The following is a 15,925-nucleotide window of genomic DNA, read 5'->3' as shown; positions in this document are numbered from 1 at the left end:
TCTGTGTTACCTAGCACAGAGCTTGGCATAGTAGATTCTCAATAAATGTTTATATGAAGAAATAAAACGTAATTGAAAGAGGTTTAACCTTGATGATCATCCTAGAAATGCAAATTTAAAAAATTATTTACAAAAATAAAAATTTAAAAGTGTTCATAGTGTAGGTATGGTTGTACAAAAATTGGTGTGTGTATATCCATGTACATATACATATACATAATACAGTTGACCCTTGAACAAGCTGGGGGTTAGGGGCACCATCCCCCCCATGAGTTGAAAATCCACATATAACTTTTGACTTCCCAAACACTTAACTACTAATAGCTTACTGTTAACTGGAAGCTTTACCAATAACATACATAGTTGATTAACACATATTTTATATGTTATACATATTATATAAAGTATTCTTATAATAAAGTAAGCTAGAGAAAAGAAAATGTTGCTAAGAAAATCATGAGGAAAAGAAAATACATTTAGGAGTACTGCACTGTAAAAACCCACATATAAGTGGATCCACACAGTTCAAACCTGTGTTGTTCAAGGGTCAACTATATTTCAATTGGTATATATGTTTTTGCAGTCATTTTTGTGTAGAATAGACAGCATAGCATTCATTATCCTGTGAATATGCACAAATATATTATTTGATTTTTAAATAAATCATTGGGAAAAACTATACACAAAAATGTTTATTGTAATATCATTTATACTGGTGAAAAAGCAGTGACTTTTAATGGTAATAAGGAGAGCTTTAAACAGATTATAGGCCATAAATTCAGTGGAATTTAGAAGTTTTCTATTAAGTTTGTGAAATAGTTTGAAAAAAGAGCTTATTATAACGTGTGGCTCTGGGGGAAGAATTGAGACAGAAAACAAAGCTATGTTTACATAATGATTAGACCTACATATAATTAGGTAGACATGGGAATAAATATTGAAAAGGAATATATACAAAAGGAGCAAATCCAAATATATTGAGAATATTTGGTGAGTTTTTTTTTTCCCCTATCTTCAGATGTTAAAATGTATGTACAGTTTCTAAAAGGTATTTTTCTACTTGAATATTTCTTTGGTGTTATTTCATGGCAATTTGAAAAAACTTTTCTTAGTTGCATTGAACTTTAAATATTACTTGTTCTAGAACCTTTTTGTAGCTTATTGTTCTTTTAATTGAAGTGTAGTTGACATACAATATTATATTAGTTTCAGGTGTACAACCTAGTGATTCAACAATTACATATATTACAAAATATCACAATTAGTATGGTCACCATCCTTCACTATACAAAGTTATTATAACATTTTTGACTATACTTCCTGTGCTGTACTTTTCTTTCTTGTGACTTATTTATTTTATAATTGGAAATTTGTGCTCTTATTGCCCTCCACCTATTTCACCCATCCCCTCCATCTCCTCTCTGGCAACCACCACTTTGTTTTCTGTATCTATGAGTCTGCTTCTGTTTTTTGTTTGTTCTGTTTTTTAGATTCCACATGGAAATGAAATCATATGTTATTTGTCTTTTTCTGTCTTATTTCAATTACCATAATACCCTCTAGGTCCATCTACATTGTCACAAATGGCAAGATTTCATTCTCTTTTACGGCTGAGTAATACTCCATTGTGTGTGTGTGTGTGTGTGTGTGTGTGTACACACACACGCGTATACATACATATACACATGCAAGTATACAAATGTATATGTGTAGTATACATGCACATGCACAATATACATGTATGTACACATGCATATACATATACACCTGCGTACATGTATATGTGTGTGTGCGTGCACATACACATATACTACATCTTCTTTATTCACATATTGATGGACCCTTAGGTTGCTTCCATATCTTGGCCATTGTAAATAATGCTGCACTAAATATAGGGTTATTTATATATCTTTTCAAATTAATGTTTTTATTTTCTTTGGGTAAATACCCCGAAGTAGAATTAGTGGGTCATATGGTATTCTTATTTTTAAGTTTTTGAGGAGCCTTCATTCTGTTTTCCATAGTGGCTACACCAATTTATATTCCGACAGTGCGCAAGGGTTCCCTTTTCTCCATATCCTCACCAATATTTGTTATTTCTTGTCTTTTTTTTTTCTTAATTTCAGTCTAGTTAATTTCAGGTGTACTGTAAATACAGTGATGGAAAAATTCTATATATTACTCAGTGCTCATCAAGATAAGTGTACTCTTAATCCCCTTCACCTGTTCTACCCACCTCCCCTCTGATAACCATCTGTTTGTTTTCTGTAGTTAAGAGTCTGTTTTTGGTCTGTTTCTCTTTTTTCCCCCCTTTGTTTTTTCTTAAATTCCACATATGATTGAAATCATATGGCATTTGTCTTTCTCTGACTTACTTCACTTAGCATGATGCCATCTAGATCCATCATGTTGTTACATTCTTTTTTTATGGCTGAATAATATTCGTGTGTGTGTGTGTGCACTTGGGCTGTTTCCGTAGTTTAACTATTGTACCTAATGCTGCGATAAACATAGAGGTGTACATATCCTTTCGAATTAGTGTTTTTGTATTCTTTGGGTAAATACCCAGTAGTGTGATTGCTGGATCATATGGTAGTTCTATTTTTAATTTTTTGAGGAACATCCACACTGTTTTCCACAGTGGCTGCACCAGTTTGTATTCCTACCAGCAGTGCATGGGAGTTCCTTTTTCTCCATTTCTTGTTTCTTGTGTTTTTTATTTTAGTCATTCTGACAGGTGTGAGGTGATATCTCATTGTGGTTTTGATTTGCATTTCCCTGATGATTAGTAGTATTGAGCACTTTTTCATGTGTTGACCATCTGTATGTCTTCTTTGGAGAAATGTCTATTCAGGTCCTCTGCCCATTTTTTAATCAGATTGTTTTTTGGTGTTAAGTTGTATGAGTTCTTTATATATTTTGGATATTAACCCCTTATTGGTTATATCATTTATAGATATTTTCTCCCATTTAGTAGATTGCTTTGTCATTTGCTGATGGTTTCCTTTGCTCTGCAAAAAGCTTTTCAGTTTGAAGTAGTCCCAATTGTGTATTTTTGCTTTTGTTTTTTCTTGCCTGTGGATACAGATCCAGAAAAATGTTGCTAAGGCTGATGTTCAAGAGAATACTATGTTTTCTTTTAGGATTTTTATGGTTTCAGGTCTTATATTTAGATCTTTAATCCATTTTGAGTTTATTATTGTGTATCGTGTAAGAAAGTGGTCTAGTTTCATTCTTTTGCATGTAGCTGTCCAGTTTTCCCAACACCATGTATGAGACTATCTTTTCTCCATTGCATATTCTTGCCTCCTTTGTCATATGTGGCTTCTTTTTATATTTAAGTTAACTATGATCAAAAGAAATGCAATTACAGTTGAATTTTATAATATATAGTAATTGTTTATCATAGATACTTAGGCAAGGATTCTTCTTTCAGGGATAAAATAACTTTCAAAAAATGTTTTCTTTTGTTTCCTTAGGGCAAAGCTGTTGGGGTGACTATTGGCTGCATTCTAGGAATGTTTCCTTTGCTTTTCTTTGGAGGAGGTGAAGAAGATGAAAAACTGGAAAAGAAAAATTAACCCTCTTAGAGTATCTATAAAAAAATGTAAACTAATGTACCTCAATTACTAAATATGCTGTCACAACATTTAGGAATTAAGACAATAACAGTGCATAGATATGGGATCAAATAATTCAGCATGTATTATGGAAAACACTAACTTATTGTGGCTTGGTTTTCTTAGGACATCTTTTTAAAAAATGTTTAGTATCCATTTTGTGTAAATTGTTGAAATGCTTTTTCATCAATGGCAGTCAACATTTTACCTTTTTCTTTTTCTTTATATATCAAAATATCATTTAAGTATCAGTCATTGACGTACTGTACTGAGTGGGGGTTTGCGTATTTGTTACTTTATGTGTGTGCATGCATGAAAGGATCTTCTGTCTTTGCTGTTGTTCTGTAGTTACAACTCAGCCTTGAGATTTTTGCCACATTACTTAAGGTGTTTAATATAAGTTAAAGTTTTTTTTTTTTTTTTACTCTATTTGGCAACATCAATTTTGTACTCATTTACATTGAACATTTACAGTCATAATTTTAGTCATTTTTTAAACTCTTACTCAATTCAAGATAGACACACACTTTAAGCATTTTAAGTATCTATTACTCATTTTAATTTTCTTATTACCTCACTGTCTCAAGAGCCAGAGGTTTAATCAGAATGAATAATTATGTGGTGTCTCTACTACGTATATTATTTTCAGTTGATTTTTTTAATCTTTAATTTCTCCATTTTGAATCATAACATGGTAGCTTCTGTTCCTAAGGGGAAGAAAATGATTATTTTAGGGTCTTTTATAAATGGGGGTTGTGGAATTAGGGTAAAATAAGGGGTTTGACATGACACTTGGAGATTAAGAGGCTAAAAATTTTTTTAGAGAAAAAGAAAATGGGAACTGTCAAGAAGGCTTATGGTATAAGTGGTGAAGTTGAAGTTGTGTTTGGAAGGTTAATGAGATACAAATTCTATTGTTTGGGATGGATTTCTTTTTCTCCAAAGCATCTTCTCATCTGAATTGAATGAATCTGAGTACTCCATACTCACAATCCTGATGTCTTGTTTAGTGAGTTTTATTTCTGGATAACTACTTTGAGGTGAAGACTAAATATTTTATATTTTTCTTTTTTGCTATGAATAGTCTAGTAGTCAAAAGTTATGTGAGGAAGAATCTTTTTTTTTTTTGGTCTTCTTCTTTTGTGATGTTTAAATAACATTCTAGGTTGAGATTGCTTTTCAGCCTTGCATATCTAACATATATAGTACAACTATATATATGAGTCATAAATTTTAATTTTATGAGCCCTTAAAGTTTGTTAGCATGTGGTCTGTTACATATGCTAAAAAATTACTCTTACTTGTAAGAGTAAACACATCATGGAGGAGAAAAACTGAAATTAAAATAACTGGGTCACTGAAATTATTTATGTTGCTAAATAGATGCAAAAGAATGAAAGCTTCTAAGATGGCTGTATTTATAGTTACCTTAAAGTTTTATTTGCACATGTTTACTTTGACCTCTTATTTTCAGAGGGGCTGTTTTTTCCCACAAGGCACTTTGTCATAAATTACCCTCTGTGCACTCCAAAATAATTCAGAGCTCTCCTTTAATCATAGATTTTTGAGGAAAAAGAAGAAAATAAATCATATAATATAAAAATAAATATATGACATTCTTATTATGTACAAATAATACAGTAGTCTCATTTGATCAAATTAGAAGTATAGAACTTGACTTCGTAAACAGAATTGTGGTTTTTATGTTCCACATAGTACTACATACACACCAAAAAGAATTTTTTTTATTATTTTAGCTGGTAGGATTAGAGTGCTTATTTAAATAATTTTTTTAAATGTCTAAGTGCATTTGTTCCTAACTTGTATATTGCCAGTCCTTTCTGTTTTCTAAAAACTATTTTATTGTGGTGCTTAAATTTTCTTATTAATTAAATCCCATATCCAGAAACCTTGCCTGTGAGTTAGAAAGGGCTTTGATTATTGGTTTTCACTTTTTGCTCTTGAAAGTAATCCAGTCCTACAGAAGCTTTCAGTTTAGCTGAATGTCTGCAGAATTATTTAAGGTGTCAAAACATAGCATATATAACCTTCATGTTGAAAGATATTTTAATTTGGGGGCATAATAAATATTTGAATCATTCAGATAATTAACTTTCAAAAAATGGAGACCTTTTGTCCTTAACCTAAGGTACACATCTTCTCAAGATCTTATTCTACATGAGTATTGGTGCTTGGCACAAAGTGATTTCTGAAAAATGGCTCCCTTTAAGAGATAATGACTTCATAAAAACATAGTTTCATGGTACTTGTCACAAATAACCTTATTTCAGATTGAAACTGGAATCTTTTTTCTCATATTAGCTATTTCTTTATTGGAAGCACCATAACTATAGTTAAATACAACATGAGCTACTTTAGTACCGTTTGTTTGAAATTCATGTTGTCTCTGTATTATGATTTATTGACTTGTTGATGCATGTGAATTGGGTGCATTTTGTTGCCACTGTATGTTAAATGGTGACCAATGTTTTTACAAAGGAATTGAACAAAAAAAATATCTTTTAAGAAATTTGGAATGTGGTTTTGATTTGAAATTTGATTTTCTTCCTAATCTCTAAGAGAGTGCTCTGGTTATTCTGTCACTAAAGGAAATAGAATAAATAAATGCAGATTTTTTTACAGGATTGTAGCAGTGTCACTGAGACAGTAAAATGGAATTATTTACTGCCTCCCTGAAATCCACATTGGCGATCCATTACAGATTATGAGAGAAGAATGATCCTATATTTAGACAATTTGATCTTTAATAGGATGTCAAAAATAACACTAAAGAGATTGGCATAAATCACACTGATGGGTCTTTACAGCAGAGATATCCAAGCCTTCTGTAGAATAATGCCTCATTTACTCCTTTTCTGTAGGAGGTGAATTTTGAAGGTAATGGAAGTTTATCTTTCACACAAAAAGTTTGTGTAAACCATTTTGAAGTAAATCTTCCTAATTTTAGAATTATGTCTTCTTCCCATCTTAAAAGAATGTATTAAATGTAATGTCATCTTTTTCTTAGTGGCTAAGCACCATCCCCATGGACATTATTATTGTGCTGTAATGCAGTGCCTCAGGAAAACTTTAATTTTCCTCCCATCTTTTTACTGCTCTTGGCTTTTGGCAACTGCCTTCTCTCTCTAACTTGCCACTTCTCAGCTGTATGGATTTAGCAGCTAGATAGCCAGTCTTACCAGGAATTTTTGGGGAAATATTAGGCTATGGAGCCTGAGTGAGATGATGATGATGATGTTAGTTCCCTTTTATTAAGCACTCACTTGGTGTTTTGTAAGTATTTTACACACTGTCATATTTAATCACTTTAAATAACGACGTTAAGTTGGTGCTATTATTATCCCTATTTTATATTGGGTAAATTTTATGTGGAAAGTTAGTAGTAGCACCATGAGGTCATTACTAATAAATGGACTGGAATCCAACGTTGTCCAGGTTTGAAGCCTGTGTTCTTAGTTACTATGCAATAGGGCATCAGTTGTATGGACTTTGTAACGTCTCTTCTCTGCTTAGGTTCCTCTTTACCTTCAGATTTGTTTACAACTTGCTTACAAAAACAATTTGTTACAACTTGTTTACAAAAACAATTTGTAAACAAACAACTTTTAAAGTTGTTTTCTTACCGATAATCTAAGGGAATTGTGCTTATATCTCAAGGTTCATTTAAGAAATTCTGTGCTTACTATGTGCTCAGAACTGTTCAAGGAACTGAGCAAACAACCAGAACATCCTCATTCTCATCAAGTTTATTCTGGGGAGGGGGGCGTCAGTGGGGCAAATATACACTTAAATATTTTTTATTGCAGACAGTGGTAAGTTCTAGAGATGAATGAAACAAGGTAAGGGGAATGGAAAGTACCAGTGGTCATATGTGAGGGTTTATTTATTATTAATTTTTATTTTATTATGTTACATTAGTCACCATACATTACATCATTAGCTTTTGATGCAGTGTTCCATGATTCATTGTTTGCGTTTAACACCCAGTGCTCCATGCAATACGTGCCTTCCTTAATACCCATCACCAGGCTAACCCATTCCCCCACCCCCTCCCCTCTAAAACCCTCAGTTTGCTTCTCAGGGTTGAGGGTTTATTTTTCTAGAATTGTCAGGGAAGACCTGAAAGAAGTGAGAACGTTAACAATACATGTTAAGGAAATCTCAGACCTGTGAGCTATATTTCACTTTGGAATGTATTGTAAGATGTTTTTGTTTGTTTTGCATTATTAATGCTTTCTGGATTAAGTCTAAATACTAATATTTAAATATTAGGATTAATACTCCCCACATATTTACTGACAGCCGTAGAGGGAAATGGCCCAAGAAGCCTGGGGAAGCTACCTGGGAATTCATACAATCTGTGGATAATCCATCTGCAAATTATTTAGGGTTTGTTTTGTGCTCATAATGAAATCTTACAGATCACTTGTTTTTACCAAAGCAATAATTGCTATTGGTATATGAGTTGTAACACTGAAATTGGTTTTTCTTCTTCAACTTTTAGAAATGGAGTACTGCTTAAAGCGAGGACATATAATATTTTAATTTTGAAGCTTCAGGACTTCTAGTGTCTACCGATCTTGTGCTGACAGCCGTATGAAGCACATAGTGTTATGACATCAAACATGTTAATGCCATTGACAGTTTTATGAATGAAAGAAATTTGAACAATTTTTTTTTATTGACACCAATTAAAAAGAGTAGGCACCTGAGAGATTGTGTGATTTGACAAGTCCAAGTCAAACTTTTTGTTCATAGGAATAGAAAGTGAGAATGATGACCGAAGAATTAAAGTTAAAGGAACTACATTTGAGGGGAAAAGGGGTGAACCTTCCAAAACTGTTGGATAAAGGAATTTTCTGTGAGAATTGTGAAATTCAGTAAAGGTTTGCCAGTTGCTAATATGAAAGCTATACATTTGTGTAGTGCTTTACCATTTATAAAATAGTTATGCAGATGCTAGATATACATGGAGTTCAAGAGAGTTAGATGAACAAAAACTGGGGGTACTTTAATTAGAGTTTTTCTCTCCCGCATGTCAACCCCACCATCACCATTCCTGCACAATGGTGGTTATTCTATATCTCTTTTTACCTTATGTCTCAAGTGCAATTGTTTTCTTCTTTATTTTCTCTTCTTTTCCCCAACCTTGGACTGATGGAAATGCAGTTTTTATAAAGTATATTATGTCCTGTGCTGTTATTTTTAAAGTATATAGGTCAGACATTTTCTCTTTTTCTCCCTTGCCCCCAATTGGGAGGAGAAAAAAATCTAAATTAATTTTTAGTTCATTTTATGGTTAACAGTTTTAACTGTTCTTTCTTCCATACTAATTCATACCCACATTTCATAAGAAGAAAAAGATCTGACTGTGCTTCAAATGTCAGGGCCACAAAGGCACATAGTAAGCATCCAACTTGTTCACTTCTCTATCTGTAATACTTTGTACAGAGCCTGAAACATGGTGGGTGTACAGTAGATATTTGTTTAATGGGTCAATTCTTGCCACCCACATCACTGTGCACTTCTCTCTAGGAACTTGAATTCTGGCTTGACTCCCAGCCCGTTGTGTATCAGTACTAAACACTTCCTAAGTCATGTTCTGTATCATTTTTGATCTTCCCACATTTTGCTTCAGGTAGATTGGTTCATGGTTCATCTTCTACTGGCAGTTCTCTAGTCCATTGTTTGTAACATATAGTCAAATGCTTAATGGGAAATATAGTATGTATGTATCTCCTGTTCTACTGGTTATCAAGGAAACAAACATTCTTTGGTTGGCATGATTTATTCTTAGTGAACTTGTATTGGGAGTCAGTGGTGACCACTTTACTTTCTGTTTAATCTGCACTAATTTTTCCCTTGAGGATTAATGTCAAGTATATTAGTCTACAATTTCTAGAACCTATCTGCATTCCTCTTTTTTCTGAGTAGGGCATTATTTACCCAACTCTGAGCTTGATGGTACTTTTCCTGATCTCATTATTTCACAGAGTACAGCTTTGTAATTGTATCTCAAATTCTTTCAGTATCACAAACCAAAGATTTTAAAATGTTTTGACTCAAGACTCCTTTAAACTCTGAAAAAAGATATATAGAGGTCCTCAAAAACCTTTTGTTTGTTCATGAAGGCTATAAAAATATTTACTGCTTTAGAAATTATAACTGACAAATTACAAAAATATTTAGTTTATTTTAAAATAATAATAAACCAACTTCTTAACATAAATGATATACATTTTATGAAGATTATTTTCTGAAAGTATAGTGAGAAGAGTAGCATTGTTTTTACATTTTTTACAGATCTCTTCAATGTCTGGCTTGCTAGAAGACAGCTGGATTCTCATATCTTTCTGCATTCAATCTGTTTGATATTTGTTTTGTTTGAAGTATATCAAGAAAATTTTGTCTCACACAGATATATAGTTGGGAAAAGGAAGAATATTTTAATAACCTCTTTATAAGACTAGATTTATTCTTGGACACTACTAACACTGCAGAAGGGGTAATTTCTAAATGGTTCATTGCACTGTAGAATTCAAAACCATATCAATGAAATTTTGCACTGGGTTACATTAAAACCTCTTGTTCTACCTTGCACTTTGACTGAACATTTTTCCCCATGCATGATTTTATAACACCATGCATTCAGCATTTGGAAATTATTGGTTTACCAAATTATGCAGATCTTCCCAATGTTAATACATTTCCCACATAAGATTTAAAAATCATGTATAATATGACCAGTGGTATCATTTAAAAAAGTGCCTCTTAAGTATTGGGAAGCTTTCAAATTCAGATGGCAGATACATATTTCCCAAAGTTCTGATTTTCATGTGAAAGCTTAAATTTTGTCATTGGGAACACATACCATTAATGTTCCTTGAAGTGACAGTTCACTTCATTCATGTTTGAGAAAAATATCTGCCAAATATGCACATCTGAATAACCAAGTTTATCTCACAAAACAATGTCATAATTGCTTTTCTCCAAGATAACCATCATATTTTGGTCTCCCCAGAAGTATTTTGTGCACATTTGCCTATTCATATAGAATATTAAAAAGACATTTATTCAACAGTCAATATTTAAAATAAATAATTTTTATTGCTTTTTGAAGGACACTGAGTGAAGCTTTTCTTCTCCCTCTCCCCCAACTGCAAGTGCATGGCAATGAAGAATACAGTAACTACTGGTGTCTTTATTCATTCTGATGTTGGTGCTTTTACACACCATGGCTTTTGCACCATCAGTGAACATGTCACCACTGTGAAAAAGGTAAATAAGGTTTTAGTATATTATGAAAATGGTTTTGACCTCACAGACAGAATCTGCAGACCACGCTTTCACACTTTGAGAACTGCCATCCTGAACTTTCCTAATTAGTTTAGAACCGCCATCCTGAACTTTCCTAATTAGTTTAGATTAGGTTTAGCTGTAAGTAACAAAACCCCAAAATAACAGTAGCTGAAACAAGATGGACATTTATTTCTCTCTCATATAAAATCGTTGTGGTATATTGCCCAGGGCTAGTATGCTAGTATAAGGGTTATGTTCCACAAAGCAGCAAAGCCCAGATTTCCATCCTTCTGCTTTATTCATGTAATTAGTTTTTGTTCTCAGTAGTCACTTTATGATCTAAAATGGCTGCTTCAGCTCCAGCTATCACATCGGCAGTCTATCCAGGAGGAAGGAACTAGAAAGAAAAGGACTTGAACCAACTTTTAAGTTGCCACATGACACATCTACTTATGTTTCAGACCTCCATCATATGAACACTGAACTGAAAGAGACGCTTGTAAATCTCCCCATAGGTATGGCTGAATATATAGCCAAAAATTGAAAGACGGGAAGGACATTTTGGGGGAAAACTAGCTGTGTATCACAATCTATCATTTTGGCTACCAAATATTCATGTCTCACCTTTTTCTCTATATGGAAAACACCCATCCACAGGGGAGTGGGCTCAGGTTTCCATGCAGTGACTGCATTCAACTCCGGGAATAGACTATTCTCTCTATAGAGAGAATAGAGTACACCTTTGTACTTGCAGTTGGGGGAGAGGGAGAAGAAAAGCTTCACTCAGTGTCCTTCAAAAAGCAGTAAAAATTATTTATTTTAAATATTGATTGTTGAGTAAATGTCTTTTTAATATTCTATATGAATAGGCAATAGTTTTAAACTGGCTCATAGGTATCAGATATCTTATAAATGAAAAAAGTATCTGCCCCTACACACCAAGTATGCAATAACCACTTTTATTCAGAAAGGGAAAGAATAAACAATACAACCATCACGAGTTGCTAGAAATTATTAAGTCCACCACCACCATATCTCAGTTCATCTATTTGAAGGCAGTGGAGACCTGCCTAGGCAGGACTCCAAAGAGGAGTGAACATTTTAAAAGTGAGTTGACTTCTAAAGCTGCTTTTAGCTTTGGGAGCTTTTGTCCATTCTTGTTGCAGTCAGGAGGCTGATAATTTTGGTTTTGTATATTTTAAGTCTTGCTTCTAGGGGACAGAAACCAGGAGAGCTTTTGGTAGAGATATATAGAAGCTTCAAGCATATGTAATTCCCTCTCAGAAAATTTGCAAAATTGTAGAGCTATTTAGGACAGAAGACAAAATTAAGCAGAGAGCCTTATGAAACAAAGATTAAATTCAGAACCTGCTGGAAGAAGGGGATGTGGGGAATAGCCTAGGTTATCATTTGAAAATTCTTAAGGCCAGGGCAAAGGTAGAAGAAGCCTAATACCAAGGTTTGGAACTCTGCCTTGATTTATCATGATTTCTAGGGGCGCCTGGGTGGCTCAGTTGGTTAAGCGACTGCCTTCGGCTCAGGTCATGATCCTGGAGTCCCGGGATCGAGTCCCGCATCGGGCTCCCTGCTCAGTGGGGAGTCTGCTTCTCCCTCTGACCCTCCCCCCTCTCATGTGCTCTCTCTCTCTCTCTCTCTCATTCTCGTTCTCTCAAATAAATAAATAAATAAATCTTATCATGATTTCTAGCTGGATTAGTGTGAACACTATATTGTCCTAGCAAAAGGAAGGATGACCCTCTCTGGAGGAAGATATCACCAGAAGCCTGTAAAAAAATAACACCCCAGAAGCCTGTAAAAAAATAACACCTGGAAATTAATTGAAGATTCTGAGACATGCCAAAAGATAGGACCACATGACCAAAAACTAAGGAAAAAAGAGATACAAGAAACAGACCCACAGATAATCCAGATGATGGAGTTAGCTGACAAGAACTCTAAAATAACTATGTTATTTTTCTTTCTTTTTTAAAAAATTAAAACAAAAGATTTATTTATTTATTTTAGAGAGAGAGCACAGGGAGGGACAGAGGGAGAGGGAGAGAGAAATTTTAGCAGACCTTGCTGAGCTCAGAGCCTGATGTGGGGCTTGATCTCAAGACACTGAGATCATGACCTGAGCTGAAACCAAGAGTTGGATATCTAACTGACTGTGCCACTCAGGGGCCCCTCTTTTTTTTTTTAATTTTAATTTCAGTATAGTTAACATACGGTGTTTTATATTAGTTTCAGGTATACAATATAGTGATAACTATGTTATTTTTGTTTGAGAAAAGTTAACAGGGGAAAGAAATGAAAAGGTGGAGGCTTTCATCAGAAAGTTATTCTATAAAGTTAATCAAAAATAGACATTCTGTAACTGCATACAATATCTGGAATTAATAACACATTAGACAGATGTAACACTGGATTTGCACACAAAAGACAGAATTAGTGACCTGCAAGATAGGTCAATAGAAAACAATACACTGAAGCATAGGAAGAAGAAAATAATGGAACAACCTTTCGAAGCATATGGCCACAATGAAATGCCTTTAAAGATGTGTAATTGGATTCTCAGAAAGACAGGAAATAGAGAATGGGAGGAAGAAGGAAAACTATAAATATTCAAGGACCCAATTTCTCTATATGAGCACCTCAATAGATGCAAAAATAAATTGACAAAATCTAGTAAAACAAACACTCGTACATGATATACAGATGGCATATTAGCACATGAAAAGATGCTCAGTGTCATTAGTCATGAAAATACAAATTAAAACCACACTCACTAGAATGGCTACAATTGAAAAAAATACTATATCAAGGGTTGATGAGGTTGTGGGACAGCTGGTTCACAGTTAACACTGCTGGTAGGGATGTAAAATGGTACAACCACTTTAGAAAAGAAATTTGTGAGTGATGGATGCATTCTTTATCTTGATTATGGTGATGACACATGCCAAGACCCATCAAATTTGATACTTTTTTAAAAAGATTTTTTATTTATTAGAGAGAGAGCACAAGCAGGTAGAATAGCAGGCAGAGGGAGAGGGAGAAGCGGGCTCCCCACTGAGCAAGGAGCCTGACACGGTGCTCAATCCCAGGACCCTGGGATCATGACCTGAGTTGAAGGCAGTTGCCCAACCAACTGAGCCACCCAGGCACCCCAAATTTTATACTTAAATATTTGCAATAAAGTTGTATTAAAAATAGCCCCCCCAAAAAGGAGAAAAAAGAAAAACATTATTGCTATAAAGTTGTCTATAACTTTAATTGCTATAAAGATGTCACCCCACATCCTCTGAACAGGAAATAATTTCTAAATCTTCTTTGTTCCCAAATCACTTTTTATGTCTGTTATAGTACTTATCAGATATCTCAGTTACCCATTATTCTAAAACTTAAAGGCTAAAAACAATAATTTACTATTTCTCACATTTCTGTGTGCTGGCTAGGCAATTTCTCTGCTGATCTTGCCTAAGTTCAGTTGTGTGGCTGCAGTCAGCTGGTGAGTTGGCAAAAGCTGGAGGGTTTAAGATGGTCTGGGCATAGAGGGAAGATGAGGATCTCTCTCACTACATGGTTTCTTACCAGTTCTTAGTCTAACCAAATCTTCTTTACATGACAGTTGGGTCCCAAGATAGTAAAAGTAGAAACCATGAGGTCTCCAAATGCCTATACTCTAGACTTTATGCCATGCAACTCCTGCCACCTTCCCGTGGTCAAGACAAGTTACAAAACCGGCTGAAATTTAAGGAATGAAGAAGTTGACTCTGTTGGCTCTATCCTTTTAGTGTGAGAAATGGCCATGTTGTACTGCAAAGGGGCAAGGACACAGGAAGGCATTATTCATGAGAGACTATTATTGTAATCATCTGGTCTTTCAGATAATGCCTTTTTATCACAACCATGTTTTTCGTACCTGTATCCTTTCTGTTATAAGTTTTTGAAGGTAGGATCAGATTTTATTTATCTTCGTGTTTTTCTTTGCAACTTTCGCAGACCTTTGCACACTGTGTAGTAAGTGTTGACTTTTTCCCGGATTCTAAGAGAAATAAAAAGTCAGTGGAAAAAACTTAAGTTGAAAATGCATCATTGCAGTAGTAGGGTAGAAAAGATATATTGCAAAGCATTTAAAATCATAATCTCCAGAGCAGGCAAAGGCAAATAGCAACCATTGATGAGTCATCAGAATATCTTAATAATCATAGCATTGGTTTTTTTGGCAAAGAAGGAAAGGTAATACAATCCCCAATTTTATAGGTGAGAACAGTTGCAAAGCTCTTTAAGCAGCTAGACCTTTATTTAAATACAACTCTTCTGATTCCATATTCTAGGCTCCTTTTTTTCTTCAAATTTTATAGGGTTGCCGTGTTATAGGCAATTGGAGAGAGGGTGGATAACTTAGGGGTTTTAAATTTACGAACTAAACATTCTGTGGTTGGTATCCTTTTTGTATTTATTTTTTTCTGTGTAGCAAATGAAAGATTCAAAAAGAACAATGCTTAAGGTGCTTAAAACCTTCCTCATTTCCTTCAAGTCCTTTCTATTTCTAAGCAGTTGGATTTCGAGAGAAAAAGTATGTTGTCGAGCGGTTCTGCCAAAAGCTTAGTCCAAAATCTTCAGTCTTTCCCGGAAATTGTAGCCAGTGTTTTGTCTTTCTGCTATTAACACATTACCCTTTGCATGCCATCTGATATTTGGCATATTTTATAAACAGGCTGAACACCCTAAGCTGGATCCCAGCTACATTCAGGTTTTATAATTATATCTTCCTGCAATATTCTTCCTACTCAGACGGCTAATGAATAGTTTCACTTACTAATTTAAGATTCAGTTTTTCTCTTTGTCTCTGCAAAATTTAGAAATTCAAATTGCATTTCTACCATTATGTGTTTGGTGCCCAGTAATGAACCAGATTATGAGGGAAGTGGGTCAAGAGAATCATGAGATCCAAGTCCTTCTTCTGAAGATTCTCTGCTGTC

At 34.3% G+C, this 15,925-nt stretch overlaps 1 protein-coding gene across 3 annotated transcripts in view; it reads left to right on the top strand.

The window, feature by feature from the left end:
• The window catches only part of TMEM65 (transmembrane protein 65), a 183,908-nt gene that overhangs the window by 55,723 nt on the left and 112,260 nt on the right, over positions 1-15,925 (top strand). For 2 of the 3 annotated variants that reach the window (XM_073893184.1, XM_025871078.2), the window contains exon 7: positions 3,480-6,260. The exons of the other annotated variant lie outside the window; for it this stretch is intronic. In XM_073893184.1, the coding sequence (XP_073749285.1) occupies positions 3,480-3,581 (102 nt within the window). In that variant the 3' untranslated portion in view covers positions 3,582-6,260. Of the gene's footprint in view, positions 1-3,479; positions 6,261-15,925 lie in introns of those variants that run through there. 3 annotated transcript variants of the gene reach the window in all.

Source organism: Callorhinus ursinus, unplaced genomic scaffold (genome assembly GCF_003265705.2).
Source record: "Callorhinus ursinus isolate GAN/ISIS: 27379988/994484 unplaced genomic scaffold, GSC_fseal_2.0 scaffold5, whole genome shotgun sequence".
NCBI classification, from domain to species: domain Eukaryota; kingdom Metazoa; phylum Chordata; class Mammalia; order Carnivora; family Otariidae; genus Callorhinus; species Callorhinus ursinus.
The sequence above is the reverse complement of the archived record's forward strand: the minus strand, read 5'-3'. Positions and strand labels throughout refer to the sequence as shown.